General features: G+C 45.6%; 1 protein-coding gene across 1 annotated transcript in view; it reads right to left on the minus strand.

Moving 5' to 3' along the window:
* GPAT4 (glycerol-3-phosphate acyltransferase 4) overlaps nucleotides 1-18,745 on the minus strand; it is a 31,895-nt gene that overhangs the window by 12,936 nt on the left and 214 nt on the right. Inside the window, exon 2 of the mRNA XM_007455479.1 lies at nucleotides 5,697-6,682. Coding sequence (XP_007455541.1) covers nucleotides 5,697-5,861 — 165 coding nt within the window. The 5' untranslated portion in view covers nucleotides 5,862-6,682. The remainder of the gene's footprint in view (nucleotides 1-5,696; nucleotides 6,683-18,745) is intronic.

The raw sequence follows: 18,745 nt of genomic DNA on the forward strand, positions 1-18,745 counted from the left end.
TTCCCTACAAACCCCCTCCGTTCCCTTGATCCGGGATGTTCAGGACCCGATTACTTAATTATTCCCTTTTCAGCATCTCCCGGACAGAGACTGTTAGGGGCAAGGATAATGCTGCACTCGAGCTAACAGTAAACCCAACACAGCCCTCGTAGGTGAACGGAGGCCCAGCCCCGAGAGGTGTGGGCGGCACCACGGTGCATCTCTGCTGCGTGCTCACTCTGTTGAGCACTGCGGGTTAGGAACCGAGCGCACCGGAAGGCCTGACAGTCCCTGCAGCACTAATCTCAGCGGAGAACCGCCCCTCTTCTCAGCCAGCCTCCACCGTGCTTCGCACGACCGCACTAGAGACACCCAAAGAACCAGACCCCAGCACCCGTCACCGTTCACCGCCCAGCCAGCGACGACATCTCCTCTCCCTGCTTCCGCGGGAATCTCTCAGTAGCTACTGTCAAATCAACAATCCTGACTGCACAGCGGTGTCAACCTCACGTTTCCAATCACCTCCTGGTCATGACCGCGTGCGAGTCCCCCCATCCTCACACCCGGCCTGAGAGCAAGAGGCAGCCGCACACACCCGACCCCAACGTGCTCCCCTCCGCCCAGCCTTCCTCCCACGGTCCCCAAGCTTCCCCGCCTGAGAAGGGTCCTCCCTGGCTGCCAGTGTCAGGCCACCCCCTTCGTCCACCCGCGGCTTCTCCCACCTACAGCTCTCTCCCCCGCTTTCCCCCCTCCAGGCCGTGTGGACGCGTGCTCCCGTCTCACCATGCAACATCCCCTCCAGGCCCCCAAAGGCTCTTCTCTCCTGAACTAGGTACTGACTCTAAACCAGACCGCACTTTCTCGCCTCTACCCACTGCACTTCTAGAGTGCTTTCTCTCTTTTAAGATCCAGTTCAAAGGCCAAATCTTACATGAAACGCTACCTACCCAATTCCTGCAGTCACAGTTCGTCTCCGCCTGTGTATTTTAACTGGCGTCACGTTCTGAATTAGTTCTGTATGCAGACGTCTGTCTTTCCTAGTAAACTATAACTGCCTCGAGGGGCAGGAGGCAGAACCCAGCGGAATCTGACCAAGCGCCCTGCACTTCGCAGGCAGTCAGTAAGGGCTGCATTTAATTCACCAGCTCCCAGTATTTCTCTTCATCAAGGTCTCCGTATGAAAGACAGACCTGAACCTAAAACCACTTCCTAGCACCATAATCCCACTCTCATCTCCTTCAGTTCGGCCTTTAAGCTACTCCCGGTGATGCTGGGACGGGGGTGGGGGGGTGGGGGCACGGACCCATGTGAAGGAGGCCTTACTGCTCCCACTCCCCAGAGGAGGATGTAGATTGCAGGGTCTGAGGACTTCCGTCAAGTTTCAGAGCTGGTAAAAAACCCTCCGAAAAGTCACGCCTATCCCACCCGGATCCCGCGACCTGTTCAGTCTCTTCAACCTCCTTACAGCCATCAGTGGTTTCCGACCCATTCCGCTGTGGAGCTTAATGCCACTCATTACAGCTGGCCCATCTTCTCTGACCTGACCTGATCAACCCCCTTCACATCAGGCAAGAAAACTCAAGTCGCTGGTTGTTTTTTTCTTTCATCTTTCTCCTTTATACCCAGGCTTTCTTCTCTCCTTTTCCAAATCACTCTCAACTCAGTTGGAAGTCCACTCCTAGGAATTCTACCCCAAACAATACCATCGTCACTGTACTGCGGGTAAATGTGAAGCACAAACATTAAGACAACTAAAGTACTTTAAGTAACACGCTGCCCTCCGCACATGACCATCTCCCACAACTCAGCATTAAAAGGACCTGCACTGAGTTGTCTTCCAGGAGGAAAGACCTGGAGGACCCGCCCACGCACACATCCCCCCCTTGGCAGGTACCCCAAGGTTCCTTTATATGGGGAGATGAGCTGATCGTGGGAAAGCATTTGTCAAGCTGCGCCGACCTAGGTCCCCCAGAAGCACAGGTATGTGTACTGCACGGACTACCAGACATCCAGCTTGAATCATCTTTATGAAGATTACCTACTAAACTGTAAAACTGGCTTATAAGATCCCAGAAGAAAATGTAGACATAAAATTAAATGTACATGCCATTAACACAGCCATAAAATACTGCCAAGACTGAAAGGTAACAAAAAAATTTTTAAGGTGTTGTCAGCTGTGAGACATGAATGAATGTTTAAAATTCTTTACTATTATATTATTCGTCTGGTCATCTACTGCTGTGTAACAAACCACCCCATAACACTGGCTTAAAATACCACCACCATTTATTCTGCTCATGAATCTGCAAACTGCACAGGGTCCGGCATCGGCTGGGTGTCAGATGATGCTGGTTGTCACAGCTCCTCTGGGACTGGAAGCTGGAACACCTATACGGGGCCTAGGCTTCCTCACAATGTGGCAGCCGGGCTCCAGGGGCAAGTATCCAGAGGCAGACGGAAGTTATACTGCCACTTCTAACCTAACCTCACACGTCACACAGCGTCACGGCCACCACATTCTATATGTTAGAAACGAGACACCAAGGCAGGTCCCCAACTCAAGAGGAGGGCAATCAGACTCCACCTTTTGATGGTAGATGTTAGAATCGCTCGGGGAGCTTTTTAAAAATGCCCACCCAAACCAATTAAATCAGAATTTCTGGGGAGATTCTAGTGCTCCCACACAAGCATTTTTTAAACACTCCCCAGATGATTCAGATGTGTAGTTATGAAGAGACCCACAGAATTAAGATGATCTCTGAGCTTCCTTCCAACTGCAAAATTACATATAGCACCCCAGTTTAGGAAGAGAATGAAGAGAATAAAAAAGGCAAAATAAAGGTCTCGTCTTTATTAAAAAGCACCCACAAGTTTAGGTGTATTTTATTTTATTTATTTTTTATTTTTGGCTGTGTTGGGTCTTTGTTGCTGCGCGCAGGCTTTTCTCTGGTTGTGGCGAGTGGGGGCTACTCTTCGTTGCGGTGCGTGGGCTTCTCATTGTGGTGGCTTCTCTTGTTGCGGAGCTCTAGGTGTGTGGGCTTCAGTAGTTGTGGCACACGGGCTCAGTAGTTGTGGCTCGCGGGCTCTAGAGCGCAGTCTCAGTAGTTGTGGCGCACGGGCTTAGTTGCTCTGTGGCAACTAAGGGCTTCCCTGGTGGTGCAGTGGTTAAGAATCCACCTGCCAATGCAGAGGACACGGGTTTGAGCCCTGGTCCGGGAAGATCCCACACGCTGCCAAGAGGCTGAGCCCATGTGCCACGACTGCTGAGCCTGCGCTCTGGAGCCCGCGAGCCACAACTCCTGAGGCCCACACGCCTACAGCCCGTGCTCCACCACGGGGGAGGCCACTGCAATGGGAAGCCGCGCACTGCAGCAAAGAGGAGCCCCCGCTTACAGCATCTGGAGGGAGCCCACGCGCAGCAACGAATGCAGCCAAAAATTAATTAATTAATTAATTTAAAAAGGAAAAAAAAAGATTACCTGTCCCATGGATTGACCCAAAAATATATATTATCGACATTAAAAGCCACAAGAATGTACATCTGAAAAACACAGTCAATAGTAATAAGGATTTACTTGGCTATGAATTTTAAAATACTAATTTGCAGGGACATTTTCAAAATGGAATAGGGAATGTACATGGATTCTAGGTCTTTTGTTCCACCCAAAGTGATCCAAATTTTAAAAATTTAGCTACTACCAAAGAACTCTGGTCTGATTACTCCTATTTTTTATGTTTTAAGAATAAGTACTTCCATAGGTCTATGAATTAATCACTTGCTTATAAACTTGAATAAAAGTTAGACATCACTCACTGTTGTGTCCTAGAAGTTTATCAGCTGTTCTACTCACTCTATACTGATGTACATTTTTCAGTGGCAAACAGGCATGAGTAGTTACGTGGTTCACAGGAACCCTGGGTTCTACTGAAGATTTTTGGGGACTGAAGTTTAAGAAAATTACATTTCCTGATTAATTAAAAGAAACACCAAAGACTGACGAGATTACTACTTCTCAAACTTTACTGTGCACCTGAGGCTCGCTGGAATATGCTGATCCTGATTCAGTGGGTCTGGAGGGGGCCTGTGACCTGCTGGAATATGCTGATCCTAATTCAGTGGGTCTGGAGGGGGCCTGTGACCTGCATTTCTAACCAGTCTTGGGTGACACTCAGCTGCTGGTCTCAGAGCACTCTCTGAGTAGCAAGACAACCCCGGAGACCACAGATAGGGCTCAGAAATCTTACTGTTGAACGTAAGCACTTAATTAAGTACAAGCGCACCACAGCAGCATTACGGACAGCAGCCAGAAGGTGAAAACGGCCCGTCAACAGATGAATGGATAAGCAGATTATGGTACAGACACACAGTGGAATATTACTCGGCCATAAAAACCAAAGTACTGAAACATGTTACAAAGTTATGCTACATGAAAGGAGCCAGTCACAAAAGAGCACACTTTATATAATTCCATGAAAATGAAATATCCAGAATAGGTCAAGCCAGAGAGAGAACACAGATTCAGGGCAGTCAGAGCCAGGGGAGGGAGGGAAGGAGGGCAAGTGCTTAATGAGTATGGGGCCTCCTTCCGGAGAGGTGAGAGTGCTGTGGAGCCACACAGGGGTGGTGACCACGCAATACTGCAACTACCGCAAATGCCGGCGAACCGTTCCCTTTAAATGGTTACCTTCATGTTCTGTCAACTTCACCTCAATTTTTTTGATGTGAAAAAAAGTCATATTCTTATATAAAATACCAAAACTCAAGATTCAGTAATAGTAATATACCTAAAAATATTTCCTGCTGTAATGTAGCATTTCATACAGCTCACTTCATCTTCCAGAGTCACTATTTCTTCACTGGTTAAGTCTATCACTGATAGATACCCTGGGCCACTGCAGAATTACATACAGGGAACCAAAGGAAAACGACTGAGACTATTCTGAACCGTAAGATACTATCTGAACAAATATAACTGTGCTGTGTTTCCTATTATGGTCTCAGCCACGGAAAAGATGAGCCTGAAGATCTGGTGACTACTGAAAACAGATCCTGCTAATAAATCACCACGTCTCTGAAGAGACAGTTAGAAGGCTTGTGGCAGAGATCACCTTCCAGGAAATAGCACTTCTCACTCATTTCCTTCCCACTGTGACCAGTTCTGCTCAGTGGTATAAACGACTTAAGTTCTGACGTGTGTTAAGAAATACACTCTTCTCCTCCTCTGTCTTTCAGAAAACAGAAAAATTCATCAAATGCCCTTTTCTGTTACTTCCTTTTGTCTGAAGCGCAAGAACGTATTTAAGATAAACATTTGAAAGAGAGAAAAGACTCTCCCATACTTATCAGTCAGGGAATATGCCAGCAGCAGCTTTGAGTTGCAATATCTGTTACATCACTGTCCGGCAGTGATTTTTTTCTTTAATCCTAAGTCCCTCCATTTGAAATAAACAGGCAAGGTGTGGGGTCATGGAATTGGTGCCTTTGCTCAGACAGACCAAACACACAAGTCCCTTAGCTCAAAAGAAAGACTGCTGAAGGCTTTCACAAGCTCACGTTTAGTTATTCTTTCTACTCAAAATGCCACTTCCTTCCCATTCTCCCAACTCCCTCCACATCCAGCAGCGAGTTCACAATCAACCGGACAAGAACAACTCTTTTTGCTAATGGCACTTCTCCCCTCCTCTGTGAAGCAACCGTTTGTAAACAGCACACTCACCGCAAAGATCTTTAACAAAGTTTTCATGTAGAGCTTTCGGATACCAAAGGAGACTCCGAAAATGGCGGGGGCTATGATGAAAACCAGGAGGAGGGTGAAGACGACGGTCAGGGAGATGCCCAGGAGGCTGACAATCAGGCTGTCAAAAGGCAGCAACAGGAACATGGTGGAGGATGCAGGCCAGGCCAGCGCCCTCCTCCCCACGAACAAAGCTCGGCCTCAGATGGTCCTCTCCGACAGCACCGGCCTGGGGAGGGGCACCAACTCCATTCCCAAGTTCACGTCACTCGACGGCCGGAACAGAGAGCCTGGGAGTAGGATGAGAGCAGAAGGGGGCCCCCGAGGCGGCCAGCCCTCCCCAGAAGAGACGGGCTGCAGGGGTGGACGGGGCAGGGTCAGTCTTCAGTGCCAGCATCCGAGGCCAGGCAGAGTGTCTGAGTGAGTGAGCGGCGACGAGGGCGCGATCTGGGCTCTGCTACTCTCACGCTGCTTCCAGAAGTTTTACTTTTTCTCTTGTCCAAGAGCATTTAGCAGATAAATCTCTCCTGAGGATGTGTCATTGCCAGAAGTACCAAGAAGAGTTCAACTCGGTGCCAGAAAAATCCTGATAACTCCAGTGGAGGAGGGTGACTGCTGGCACTTCCCACAGAAGGCTAGCGAACATGAATATGTGGAAATTAAATAACTGTTTTCCTTAAAACTCCTTCATAAGCTGAAAATTGCGTCCATCATAGAGCGTTCACGCCTGGCCCCGTGCTTCCCCTGGAGAGGCTCCGGGCGCACTGCTCCCAGGACCCTCCTCTCTGGAGAGCTAGAGGCTGTGCCGGGAGGCCGCAGGTGCTGGCACGGCACACCTCATGCTGCCTGCGGTGCGTGGAATTCCAGACGCGTCTGGCGCTGGTTTCCTCTGAATACTTTTCTCCCTAAGGCCCCCTTCTCGGCGGTGACCCGGTCCTTGGCAAGAAGTTGCTCACATGCTGCCGAAGCTGGAGGTGGAGACAGAAACACCATCCGTCACACAAACACAAACCAAGGGGAGAGACATCATGATGCCCTGGGGTGGGGCCTGGCGCGTTTTAGGGTCAGCCTAGAGCCCGTGCCGCTCTCACATCAAGGTCAAAGGGACTGTGCAGAGCAGCAGGCAGCAGACGCGCGCGTGGAGGAGAACCACAGATGTTTCACAGTTTTCAACCCTGGTGAAACGACGACCTGCGCCGCTCAAACTTTTCTAATAGAAAATGTATGCATATGTGGGGTTAGCAGAGGCAAACTATTACATATAGACTGGATGCACTACAGGGTCCTGCTGTAGAGCACAGGGAACTATATTCAATGTCCTAGGATAAACCATAGTGGAAAAGAATACGAAAGAGAACGTGTATGTATAACTGAGTCACTCGGCTGCACAGCAGAAACTAACCCAACATTGTACATCAACTATACTTCAATTAAAAAAAAAAATCAATACCGTAGACTTCAAACAGAAGAAAAAGAAAATACACGGACAAAAGACGCATCTCAAAAGACACGGAGGGTGTACTAGGCGGAGTACACGTGCCTCCTACCTGTCCCCCACTACCCAGAGTTCTTGTCCACAGATGCAACCGCATCACCAGCTTCATATTCTTCCTGAGACGTTCTACGCACACACGAGGAAATCACTCCGGCCCACCTCGCACCCAGGCAACAGTAATTACGGCACACTACGAACACTGCTTTTTGTTTTGTTTTGTAGCCTAACATGTCTTGGGAGAGTGTTCCCGCAGTGCACACGGAGCTCCCTTACTCTCTGCAGGTGCATAGTTCTCAACCGTTAAGAATGTTCCCTGATTTGGTTAACTGCTTTCCTGAGGTTGGACAACCAATGTTTCTACCCTTTTTTTGTTATAAATAACGTAATGAATGTGCCTACATGATTTAGCATACAAAATGCACATGCAAACGTATTTGCAGGATCAATTCCTAGAAATGGAATTGCAGGGGAAAAGGAAATCTAGGTTTTAAAAAAATAATAACTCTTGTTTTTATTTATTTCCCCCCAGATTTACTGACATTTAACTGACAGGTAACACTGAGCAAGTCTGCAAAGTACAAAGAATGACTGATACACCTACATATTGCACACCTGCATATCGCAACGTGACACCCACAGAGTATTAGCCAAATATTTACCTTTTGTGTGTGTGTGGTGGGAACATTTAAGATCTACCCTCTCGGCAACTTTCAAGTATCTAATACAGTACTATTAACTATAATCACCACACTGTACATTAGATCCCCAGAACTTATTCATTTTATAACTGTAAGTTTCTACCCTTTGCCCAACATTTCCCAACTTCTCCTACCCCTTGATCCCGGGTAACCACCATTCTTTTCTCTGTTTCTACAAGTTCGTATTTTCTGGATTCCACATTTATGTAAGAATACACAGTATCTGTCTTTCGCTTCTGACAGGAAATACAGTTTTAGTATTACAAGATCTTGTCACATTTTCTACATAGATTAACTCCTCCAGCCTTTCTGGCCACTCATTTTTTTTTTTTTTCTTTAAGACTATTTACATTGGGGATCACGCTTGGTGTTGTACATTCTATGGGTTTCGACAAATGTATAATGACATGTATCCACCACTAAGGTACCACACAGAATATTTTCATTGCTCTAAAAATCCTCTGTGCTCAGATTATTCATCTCTACCTAGCCCCAACCCCTGGCAATCACTGGTCTTTTCACTGTCTCCATAGTTTGGCTTTTCCCAGAATGTCATATGGTTGGAATCACAGAGTATGCAGCCTTCTTGGCTTCTTTTACTTAATACAGCCACTTATTTTTTAAAATTTCACTATTTCAATTTTATATTACTCATTCTTTTTTTTTTTTTTTTTTTTTTTTTCTTGCGTTATGCGGGCCTCTCACTGTTGTGGCCTCTCCCATTTGCGGAGCACAGGCTCCGGACGCGCAGGCTCAGTGGCCATGGCTCACGGCCCCAGCCGCTCCGCGGCATGTGGGATCTTCCCGAAACGGGGCACGAACCCGCGTCTCCTGCATCGGCAGGCGGACTCTCAAGCACTGCGCCACCAGGGAAGCCCTATATTACTCATTCTTAACCACAAGTTACCACTCCAAGTTCTGAACTTGGGAGCATCCTATCATGTCTCTCTGGCAAACATTTTGGCCTCACGCCAATCACCTTCTGGCTCGGTTCCAATACTTTTAGACGTTCAAGAAATGGAACAAATGAACAGGTGACTGACTTCACCTTGAGTTCTGTCCAGTGCTGTTTAGAATTCAAAGCCCTTTCTCAATGTTATCTCACAACCTGTCAGTATGTATTCTTTCCATTTTACCAGTTAGGAAACTAAGCGAGGGAGACACAGATCCCGTTCTCTGATTCCTAACTGCTCCCATTACATCCCACACACCTAGCAATTAAATTAAAAAGACAACGTTTCAGTGGCAGGGATCCTCCACTTCTTCCACTTTCACATGACCATAATCATTGCTAACGTTTACTGACTGCTCACAGCCCGGACACTGAGCTAATACAACAAGCACTGTGCACACGCCGTCCTCACTGAATGCTCACAACAACCCCACAGGGGAGTTACCATCACTGCTATGAGAGGTGAGGGAGCGGAGCTTAGAGGACAAAGTCACCCGGAGTCACACAGCTATAAATGGCACAGGAGGAATCTGGACAAGCGCGCCTATCTCACAGCCCCGCTCTTTAACCACCAGACCCGCCTAGCTTTCAAACTACCTTGAGCTACATTAACACTTCCTTCACGCCAGGCCTGCTCGATAGAACTTCCTGCCATCAGAGAAAAACCACAAGACAAATCTGGATTCATGCATCGGAATTTGGTGTTCTCAGAATCCAAGGTACAAACCTGCTCGTTCATTTTTATAAACTGGCCAAGCTGACAGTACATGCCAGATTTCTAATGACATCCCAACAGACGTTCAGGAAATTAGAGGTATTTCTGAGATTTAAGTCAATTCGCTGAGTCACTGTATTCCTTAAACCTGGCCAATTCCAGCCTAATTCCAGGGCCACACCTCTGTCCCACTCTCCCATCCCTGCCCCACTGCACAGCTGCTGTCACATTAGCCAAGGTTACCTTGAGTTCCATGAACCTAAGGTGACCAACACCAGGGTCACTTTGACGTCCCAAGCCAGAGCTTAGATCTTTCCTCTGGATCACAATCAACTGAGAATTCCCAAGGTTATTCTGGGTTCGTGTCCCCAAAACATCAAAGTAAACACATTTAGCAATAATTTCATCACCTAGTTCAGAGGTTGACACACCAGGCCCACAGGACAAACCTGAGCCAGTTTTTACAAGGCTCGTGTCCTAGGAACAGTGTTTACATCTTTAAAGAGTTGTTAAAAAAAAAAAAAGAATAACATGTGACAGAGACCACGGCCAGCAAAACCTCAACTACTTACTATCTGACCCTTTAGAGCAACAGTGTGCAGACCTCTGTCCCGGCTGCTTTTTCCTCCCCTCCGAGGCAGTGACCTCCCCCTTGTTGTCCTCCACTCCCCACACCCCCAGAGACTCCAGGACTCGCAACAGCTACTAGCCAAACGAGTTCTGTGGCCAACATTAAACAATCCTCCCGTGAATTCTTAGAGGCAAAGATGAGGCCAGCACACTGTGGTTATCAAACAGACCTCCAAACATCTTGCCGGACTAGCGGACCAGCCATCACAGCCAGGGGTGCTGGCATCTTAAGGCCCCTTAACACAGACTTTGGTCTCTGGAAATATCGGGAAACTGCTCACATGAGAACTCCATCACACCACAATTTCTAGATAAATGCTCTTGTAAGAGAGGCTATCACTTTGCCTCAAGTAAATATAACCACGACTCCTTGGCAGGAGGCAGGGGAAGCTATCAGCTCAAAGCACTAGTTACCCCTTCTCTTCCATTCCACACCTTTCAGCCAAATCCACTGAGAGTCGCTTGGACCAATGTTTCCCCAACAGTCCACATGGTCCAGAGAAAGAGAAGACCCAACCAGTTCTGAGCCTTTTAGGAGGGAAGATGGCCTCATCCTAGGAATGCGACAGTCCACCACTAAGCTAATGAAACTCTTCAACCCACTGAATGGCAAATCTGGGCCCCCAAATAGCCCACTTTCCAGGGCTTCTCAGTTCTCAGGGTGACGACATCAGGGCACATACTATGTGCCACACACCACGTTAGGCATTAGGCCTTCAGTGCCTAGAGACAAGTGTTCAGCAAACAGGCACATACACAGTCATCACTTCCCACTTCGATGACTGTCAACAAGAAGAGAGTCCTGGGTGGAGAAAGAGGAACCCTCCTGCACTGCTGGTGGGAGTGTAAATTGGTGCAGCCACGATAGAAAACAGTACGGAAGTTTCTCAGAAAACTAAAAACAGAGCTACCATATGATCCAGCAATCCCACTCCTGGGCATTTATCCAAAGAAAACAAAAACATTAATTCGAAAAGATCCATGCACCCCAATGTTCACTGAACTATTATTTACAATAGCCAAGATACAAAAGCAACCTAAGGGTCCATCAAGAGATAAATGGACAAAGAAGATGTGGTACATATATACAATGGAATACTATTCAGCCATAAAAAAAAATGAAAATTTGTCATTGGCAGCAACATGGATGAACTTGGAGGGCATTATGCTAAGTGACATAAGTCAGAGAAAGACAAATGCTGTATGGCTATCACTTACATGTGGAATCTAAAAAATACAACAAACTAGTGAATGTAACAAAAAAGAAGCAGACTCACAGATATAGAGGGCAAACTAGTGGTTATCAGTGAGGAGGGCGAAGGGGTAATATAGGGGTGGGGAACTAAGAGGTACAAACTATTAGATATAAAATAAGCTACAAGGGTATACGGTACAACACTGAGGATACAGTCAATGTTCTATAATAACTATAAATGGAGTATAACCTTTAAAAATTGTGAATCACTATTTTGTACACCTGTAACTTACATAATATTGTACATCAACTACACCTCAACTAAAAAAAAAGAATATAAGAGTCCTGGAAGAGAAAATAAAAGAGGCAACTTACAAATTTAAATCAGGGCTTCTAAACCAGTTCTGACTCGATCACACGGCAGAGACTATTACAATTTGCAGCTATAGAAACTTCTTTTCTGCTAGCTCTCCATGACTCTGTGACACATCCGACACTTCAGGAGACCATACCTACTACCAGAATATGTCCAGAGACATGCCACATACGAACTCAAAAAGGAGAAGATATGCCATTTTATTAAAAATAAGTGCTTAGGCTACACAGGGATAATGCATTTTTAAAGCACACTAAGCACAATGTCTGTTATATATATTAGACCTCAACAAATGGTACATGTTATCACTTCATTACAATCAGAAGACACCCAGAGCACTGTCTGCAGTTCTAAGTACCAAACTTTTTAAGAGGGCTAGATAGAGAGGAAGGCATTTCAAAGTATGTCACAAAACCCACAAACCAAAAACTACTCCGTGGTGCCTGGCAAGCACTAAGTGCTCGTACAAAGGTGAGCTGTAAAGCCAAGAAATGTGAATTAAAAGTACAGTGAGGGGCAAAAAAAGTTTCTTATAACCCACCCTATTGGTGAAAATGAGAAAATACCCTCAAATACTGCTGACTAGTGTACAACCTCTATGCAGAACAATTCGGCAATCACCGTCAGAACTTGAAATGCATATAACCTTAGATCCAGCAAATCTACTTCTAAAAACTTATGCTAAAGATAAACTGCAACAGTAGTTCTCAACCAGAGGCGATTGACTGTAGCCCCCTGGGGAACACCTGGTAATGTCTGCAGACATTTGTGATTGTCCTAACTTGGATGGGGGGCTCCTGGCATCCAGCGCTGTGGACAGGGATGCTGCTAAACGTCCTGAAAAGCCCAGGCCGCCCCTGCCACAACAAGGAAGTATCCAGCCCCAAATGGCAACCGTGCGGAGGCTGAGAAACCCTGTGCAAAAGGAGGTATGTGCAAGGTTACTGACTCCAGTACTGTCTGTAATATCAAGAGAAACATCACTGTCCATTAGTCAAGGATATAGTAGAATACTAGTCATCTGTTTAAGAAAAAGAGAGAGAGACATCTACATATGCACCGAGAAGAAACAACCTCCCAGTGAGATGCAGAACAAGGTCCACTGCAAATACCAACTGTGAGGGAGGGAGGAAAAGGACAAATACATATAGTGTGCGTGTGTACCTCCAAAGACACACATCTCTGGGAAGAGACACAGGAGACTGGCAATGGCAGCTGCCTCTAGGAATGGAAGGAAGGCATCACTTTATCTTTTTGGTACTTTTAAAACTGTATTTATCATTTTTGAATAGGTAACAGATTCATGATTCAAGAATCAAAACAAACACATCAGGGTTTGAATCCTCACTCGGATCACTTAACTGGTAGTGTGAGTGTGACTTTGCGTGAATTACTTAATCTCTTTAAACTTCTGCTCAACAACTACTAAAAAGAATGTTCACATTTCACAGTGTCTGGAACAAGGTAAATGTTCAAAATACATTAACTGTTAATTACTGCTACACTAAGTTCCTGTTATTATGAAGGAGAAGGGGGCACTGGAAGGTATTTCCCAAGAAGTCATGACATTACACTGACAAGAAATCTCTTTCAACACCACTCCTGCCTAAAGGTGTTTACAATCCCTAAGGTAGCTGGCGCAAACCACAACTTAATTAGTGAATCACTGAGAATTCTAATGCAATCTCCTCTAATGGCTTAAATTATTGAGGCTTGGAAGAGTTGAGTGACGAGACAAGCTACAAAATTGGCCAGTAACAGAGGCAGGACTAGAACTTACATCTGCCCCCCAACCCCCCGTCTTGTGGTCTTTCTGCTCCCCAGGCTGGCGTCTCCTTTGCTCTGGGGCAGGTTACACTTGAGAGGAAAGCCATCCATTTTTCCTAGTTTACTCTGTCAGGTCACAGACCCAGCAAATGCCCCCATTCTGATGTGATGGTAAATAAATGCACTTACACAGAGGAAATGTACGCTGGGGGGAATTTGATGTCAAGCATGTCAGAGCAGTGGAGTATAAGAAATATGCCTGAATAGGACGCTGCTGCTTAGGAGGAAGGGTGTAAAAATGTTTCCAAGGAGTTGGGACAGCACAGAGCTGCTAGGTGAAGTGAACCTGAACTGCTGAAAAACCAGGGATATGCTTACGGCCGACAGCAATCCTGGATAAAACAGATGGTCCAAGACAAAGCCAGGATATGTCAGGCTCAAGGATGATTCAGCTCACTAGGAAGAAGACAGGAACATGGTCAGTTTCAGGGTCTTGGTCTTAACTAAGGTCATTCTGACCCTAAGTACTTTCTCCTTGCCTAGAAAGGCCTCACGTCAGCTGGACCTGGGTAACAAGAAACGTGGTACCAAGTTCAACCCAAAGCAACATAACCTGCAAAGCTGGAAAAGAAAAAAAGGACAAAGATACAGGATACACTGACATTCTGGGGCCATCAGTTTAAGAAAGGACAATTTCATTTGCTGGGACTACAAGACCCAAGAGGTTTCGTTACCCAACCTGAACGCTGCTCTCAGAGTTCCATTTCAAAATCAGTGCTTTGACATCTGAGTACTGTATATGTAACTGGAAGCAACTTCCTGGCGTTCTTTTTTCAAAAATTTGTGTCTGGTTTATTTTACTTAGCATAATCCCTCTGAGAATCATTCATGCTGCTGCCCGTGTCAACAGTTCATTCCCCATTGCTGAGCTGTTTCCCTTGGTAGAACAGGCCACAGCTTCTTTATTCACTCACCTAGTGATGGGTCCTTCCAGCTGGGGACTGTTACAAATGAAGTCGCTACCTACTAAGCCTTGCATGGACATACTTTCTCCTGCGTAAATACCTAGGAGTGGAATGACGTAAGTGTACGTTTAGCTTTTAATGAAACGGCCAAACTGGCTTCTGAACTGGTTGTACCATCTTGCATTAACTCTCACCAGCAGTGTCTGAAAATTCCACGTGCTCTACATCTTCACCAACACTCAATATGATCAGTCTTTCTAATTTTAGACATGCTAATGGATGTTAGGTGGTACCTCACGGTTTTGTTTCCCTCATGACCCATGATATAAAGCATCTTCCATGTGCTTATTGGCCATCTGTATATCCTCTCTGGTGAAGCGCTCAGATCTTTTGCCTACTTTTTATCAGGTTATTTTATTATTGAGTTTTATCACTAGCCATTTTTTAAAAGTCAAACCTTCCCCCCCATGACTAAGCAGTCTCTACAATGAGAAAGCATTTCATCACAAAAGCACAAAATTTGTGAAACATCAGACTTCTTGGTTCAACTTGCCACAAGGTTGAAACAACCCTAATTGCAAAGAAAAGTCAAAACCACAAACTCTACTTTAACCTCAGACCTGTATATTACCAGGAACATAAAATGCTCTTTCATCTTTATGCTCAGTTGACAGTGATGCTGCACCGTCCAACACAGCCGCCGCTAACCATGTCTGACCCTTGAGCACTGGAGATGTGGCTAGTCTAAACTGAAATGTGTTGTAAATGTAAAACAGACGCTGGAATTTCAGTGATTTAGGGTAAAAAAAACGAATGTAAAAGATCTTGTTAATAATTTGTACACTGATTACATGTTGAAGTGATATTCTAGATAATCTGGGTTAAATAAAATATATTATTAAACTTATCTTCACCTGTTTCTTTTTACTTTTTTTAAAGTGGCTACTACAAAATTTAAAAAACTATACATGTGGTTTGTGTTATGTTTCTATTGGATAGCACTGACCACAAAGTTTTAAGGCAGACCCTGAAGATAATGTATCTCCAACTGGTAATGGAAAAAATACATACATATAGTATCTTCCCCGCCCTAGTCCTCGGAGGTGTGAAGAGAACAGTGCAGAGGAAGGGGCTGAGAACTGGACTCAGGAGTCGTCTGAGGTTGGAGGCCCAGCTCTGTTACTCTCCGCTCTGTGTGACCTTCAATAAGTCATTCACCTTCTGTGGATTTAAGTTTCCTCACCAGCTTTTTGGTTTCTGTTTTTTTAATTCAAAAAGTCAACAAAAGCGTATCATGTGCCTACTTTTTACAAAGCATCATTCTAGAATTGCAGATCTTGAGCTAACAGTTTAATAGAAGGCAAACACACTAACAACTATTATGAAGACAAAATAAAAAGAGCTCCCAGAGAGAGCAAACCAGCCTGTATGGCTGGGTGGCAGGTGCATGTATCAATGTGTTTTAAAGGAGAGAGTACCTTTAAGGACTTACGGAAAACTCCAAGCACTTACAACACTCCTCCTAACTCTAAAATTCTGTGCTCTTAAAAAGCATTCATCATGCTATAGAGTAAGCATTATTATACAGGGAACTGATGACATTTGCTCAGGTCCTCCCCGTGAGTGTAATGATACAGTAAGAAGTAAATGACATGCCACTGACGAGGTTGTTTTACGTGAAGGAACAATTCTGCAGTACATCTCAAGCTTAACCAGGACCAAATATTCTCCAACACACACCAACCCCTCAGCCAAAACATACAATTCCCCCACCCTCTCATGTCTTCAGGGGCCATGATTTACCAAGACACCCTGATGCTGTTCATTTAAGCGGCATTTCCATAAACTGGATGTGCATGGCAACTACTGTATTTAGGTCACAAACTCACAGAAGAAAAGTCCATCCTGAAAATAAATTTATAAACAATTATGTCATATCATATAAACTGAACTTACAAGCAAACTCCAAGAAGTCTACATACAAGGATTCCCTTGTTCACAGCATCCCTCAGGCAGCATTTAAGGGTAAAAAAAGTTGAGGCCCAAGTACTGAACTTAGCTGTCTTCCCTGAGGTACGGAAACTTAATTGCCTAAAGTGTGCTAGGAAATACAGACCATGGTTTTGTTTTAAAAAAAAAAAAAAAAAAAAAAAAAAGCCTAACCCAGCCCAGGATTCTTACCTGATCATGGCAAGGAAGGATGTTTTTATGGGAGGGTGCTACTGTTCTCTCGGCTACAAGAGCATAACATCAGGGGTACACCCCCTAAAAATCATTCCAGTTTCCCTTAGTCACTCTTCATTCAATAGCTATGAATGTCATCTAAATCTTTTAAAGCTTGTGCTTATTCTGTTTGGAATTCCACTTTTAAGGTCAGCATCTTCCAATGTTTCCTAAAAGCTATGATGAGAACTCCTGAACTTGTCCCAAATATAGCTTAAGAAATAATTTAAGGCCTATCCCCTAGTTTCATTATTCCAATTTTGGTGGAAAGGTTCATATTTGCCTACCCAAGCCCTTCATCGGAAGGGTTTTCAGTCACAGCCCTTCTACACATTTCTCTTTCCCAAAGGAAACAACATAAACGCAAGCAGCATGGTACAGGAGAAAGACTAGATGCGGAGTTGGGAGATGTCTTTTCCAGCCTCAGTTCAACCTCTCATTCCCTGTAGATCTGGACAAGTCACTGAACCTCTCTGGGCCTTGAGGGCTCATCAAAAATGAAAAAGACAAGATGATCTGGAAGTTCTCATCCACACCTTCTGTTTTAACCTGTCCTCCAGCCGCTTGATTATTTTAGATGCCCTTTTCTGGTGCTTCTCCAATGCGTTATGTATTTCGGACTTGAAGTACTTGTAATAGACTATGTCCCAATAAAAGTAAGTTACGGCTTTACTCCATAAAGCCATAAAGTAAGATTTTTATTTTGACTCTCAAGCTACCTTTTTTTTTTTTTTTTAAAGAACTTGGCTCACTGAAGGAACATGGTAAGTGGTTTTTTTTTAGATGTTGGGGGTAGGAGTTTAATTAATTAATTTATTTTTGCTGTGTTGGGTCTTCGTTTCTGCGCGAGGGCCTTTTCTAGTTGTGGCAAGCGGGGGCCACCCTTCATCGCGGTGCGCGGGCCTCTGCACTATCGCGGCCTCTCTTGTTGCGGAGCACAGGCTCCAGACGCGCAGGCTCAGTAGTTGTGGCTCACGGGCTCAGCCGCTCCGCGGCATGTGCGATCCTCCCAGACCAGGGCTCAAACCCGTGTCCCCTGCACTAGCAGGCAGACTCTCAACCACTGCGCCACCAGGGAAGCCCTCTCAAGCTACTTTTGACATCAAGGATTTATCCCAGAGATATGGGGGTGCGCGGAAGGGGGATGTGGATTAGACATGCTCAGTCATAGGTGAGTTCTTGAGGCTGGATGATGGGTACATGCTGGTTCACTATTCTATCTACTTTTCCATGTCTGAAATTCTCCATAATACAAGGTTGAAAAAAACACCACTGTCAACGTGAGAAAATAATACCGAACTGGCATTAATACAGGACTCTTTTCTACCATCTCTGGCAAAAGGACAATTGCTTTTCATACCGTTTCCCTTGGGTTGAGATAGAATCTCAAGACATGAAACTAAACAGACGTACTCAAACTTCAGCCAAAATTAAGGAAAATGAACCAGAAAGCAAATTCTTCAACGGATCTCAAGAAACTTATCAGCGAGAAGGTCCGCGGCACAGAGGCCTTGAGCAGTGAGGCACTGGTATCCAGTACAGCATGGAGCTTAGTTCCACAGAACTACAGTATGTTTCATACGGTATATTTTCCCTAACTTTTCAACTGCGAAAGTTAAAGCCCTCTGTGACACGGACAGTGGAGAAATAAGACCCTCCGGTAAGAGGATGCTTCGCAGGGCGTGAAATCAAAACGGAAAGGCAAGGGATATCGAGGGTTAAGAAATCCTGAAGAAAGCAAAATGGGGATCCTCTGAGGAACAGGAGCGGAAAACGTACATCCCAGGGACACCAAAGAACTTGAGCAGTCACGGTGAAGGCGCTTCCCCGTGATCTTTCACCCTCCCGAGTGCGCGGAGGGCAGGCCGCGGGGGCCGGGATTCGGCAGGACACGCGGGGGCGCGGGCCGGAGGGCGCCGCGGGGACGGGCGGGCCCGCTCCACCGCAGGGAGGGCGGCACGTTCCGGCGCCGGGAACCCCCGGCAGCGGCAATGGTGCCTCCCAACGCCGGGGGG

The sequence above is a fragment of the Lipotes vexillifer genome, unplaced genomic scaffold (assembly GCF_000442215.2).
Source record: "Lipotes vexillifer unplaced genomic scaffold, Lipotes_vexillifer_v1.1 scaffold414, whole genome shotgun sequence".
NCBI lineage: Eukaryota > Metazoa > Chordata > Mammalia > Artiodactyla > Lipotidae > Lipotes > Lipotes vexillifer.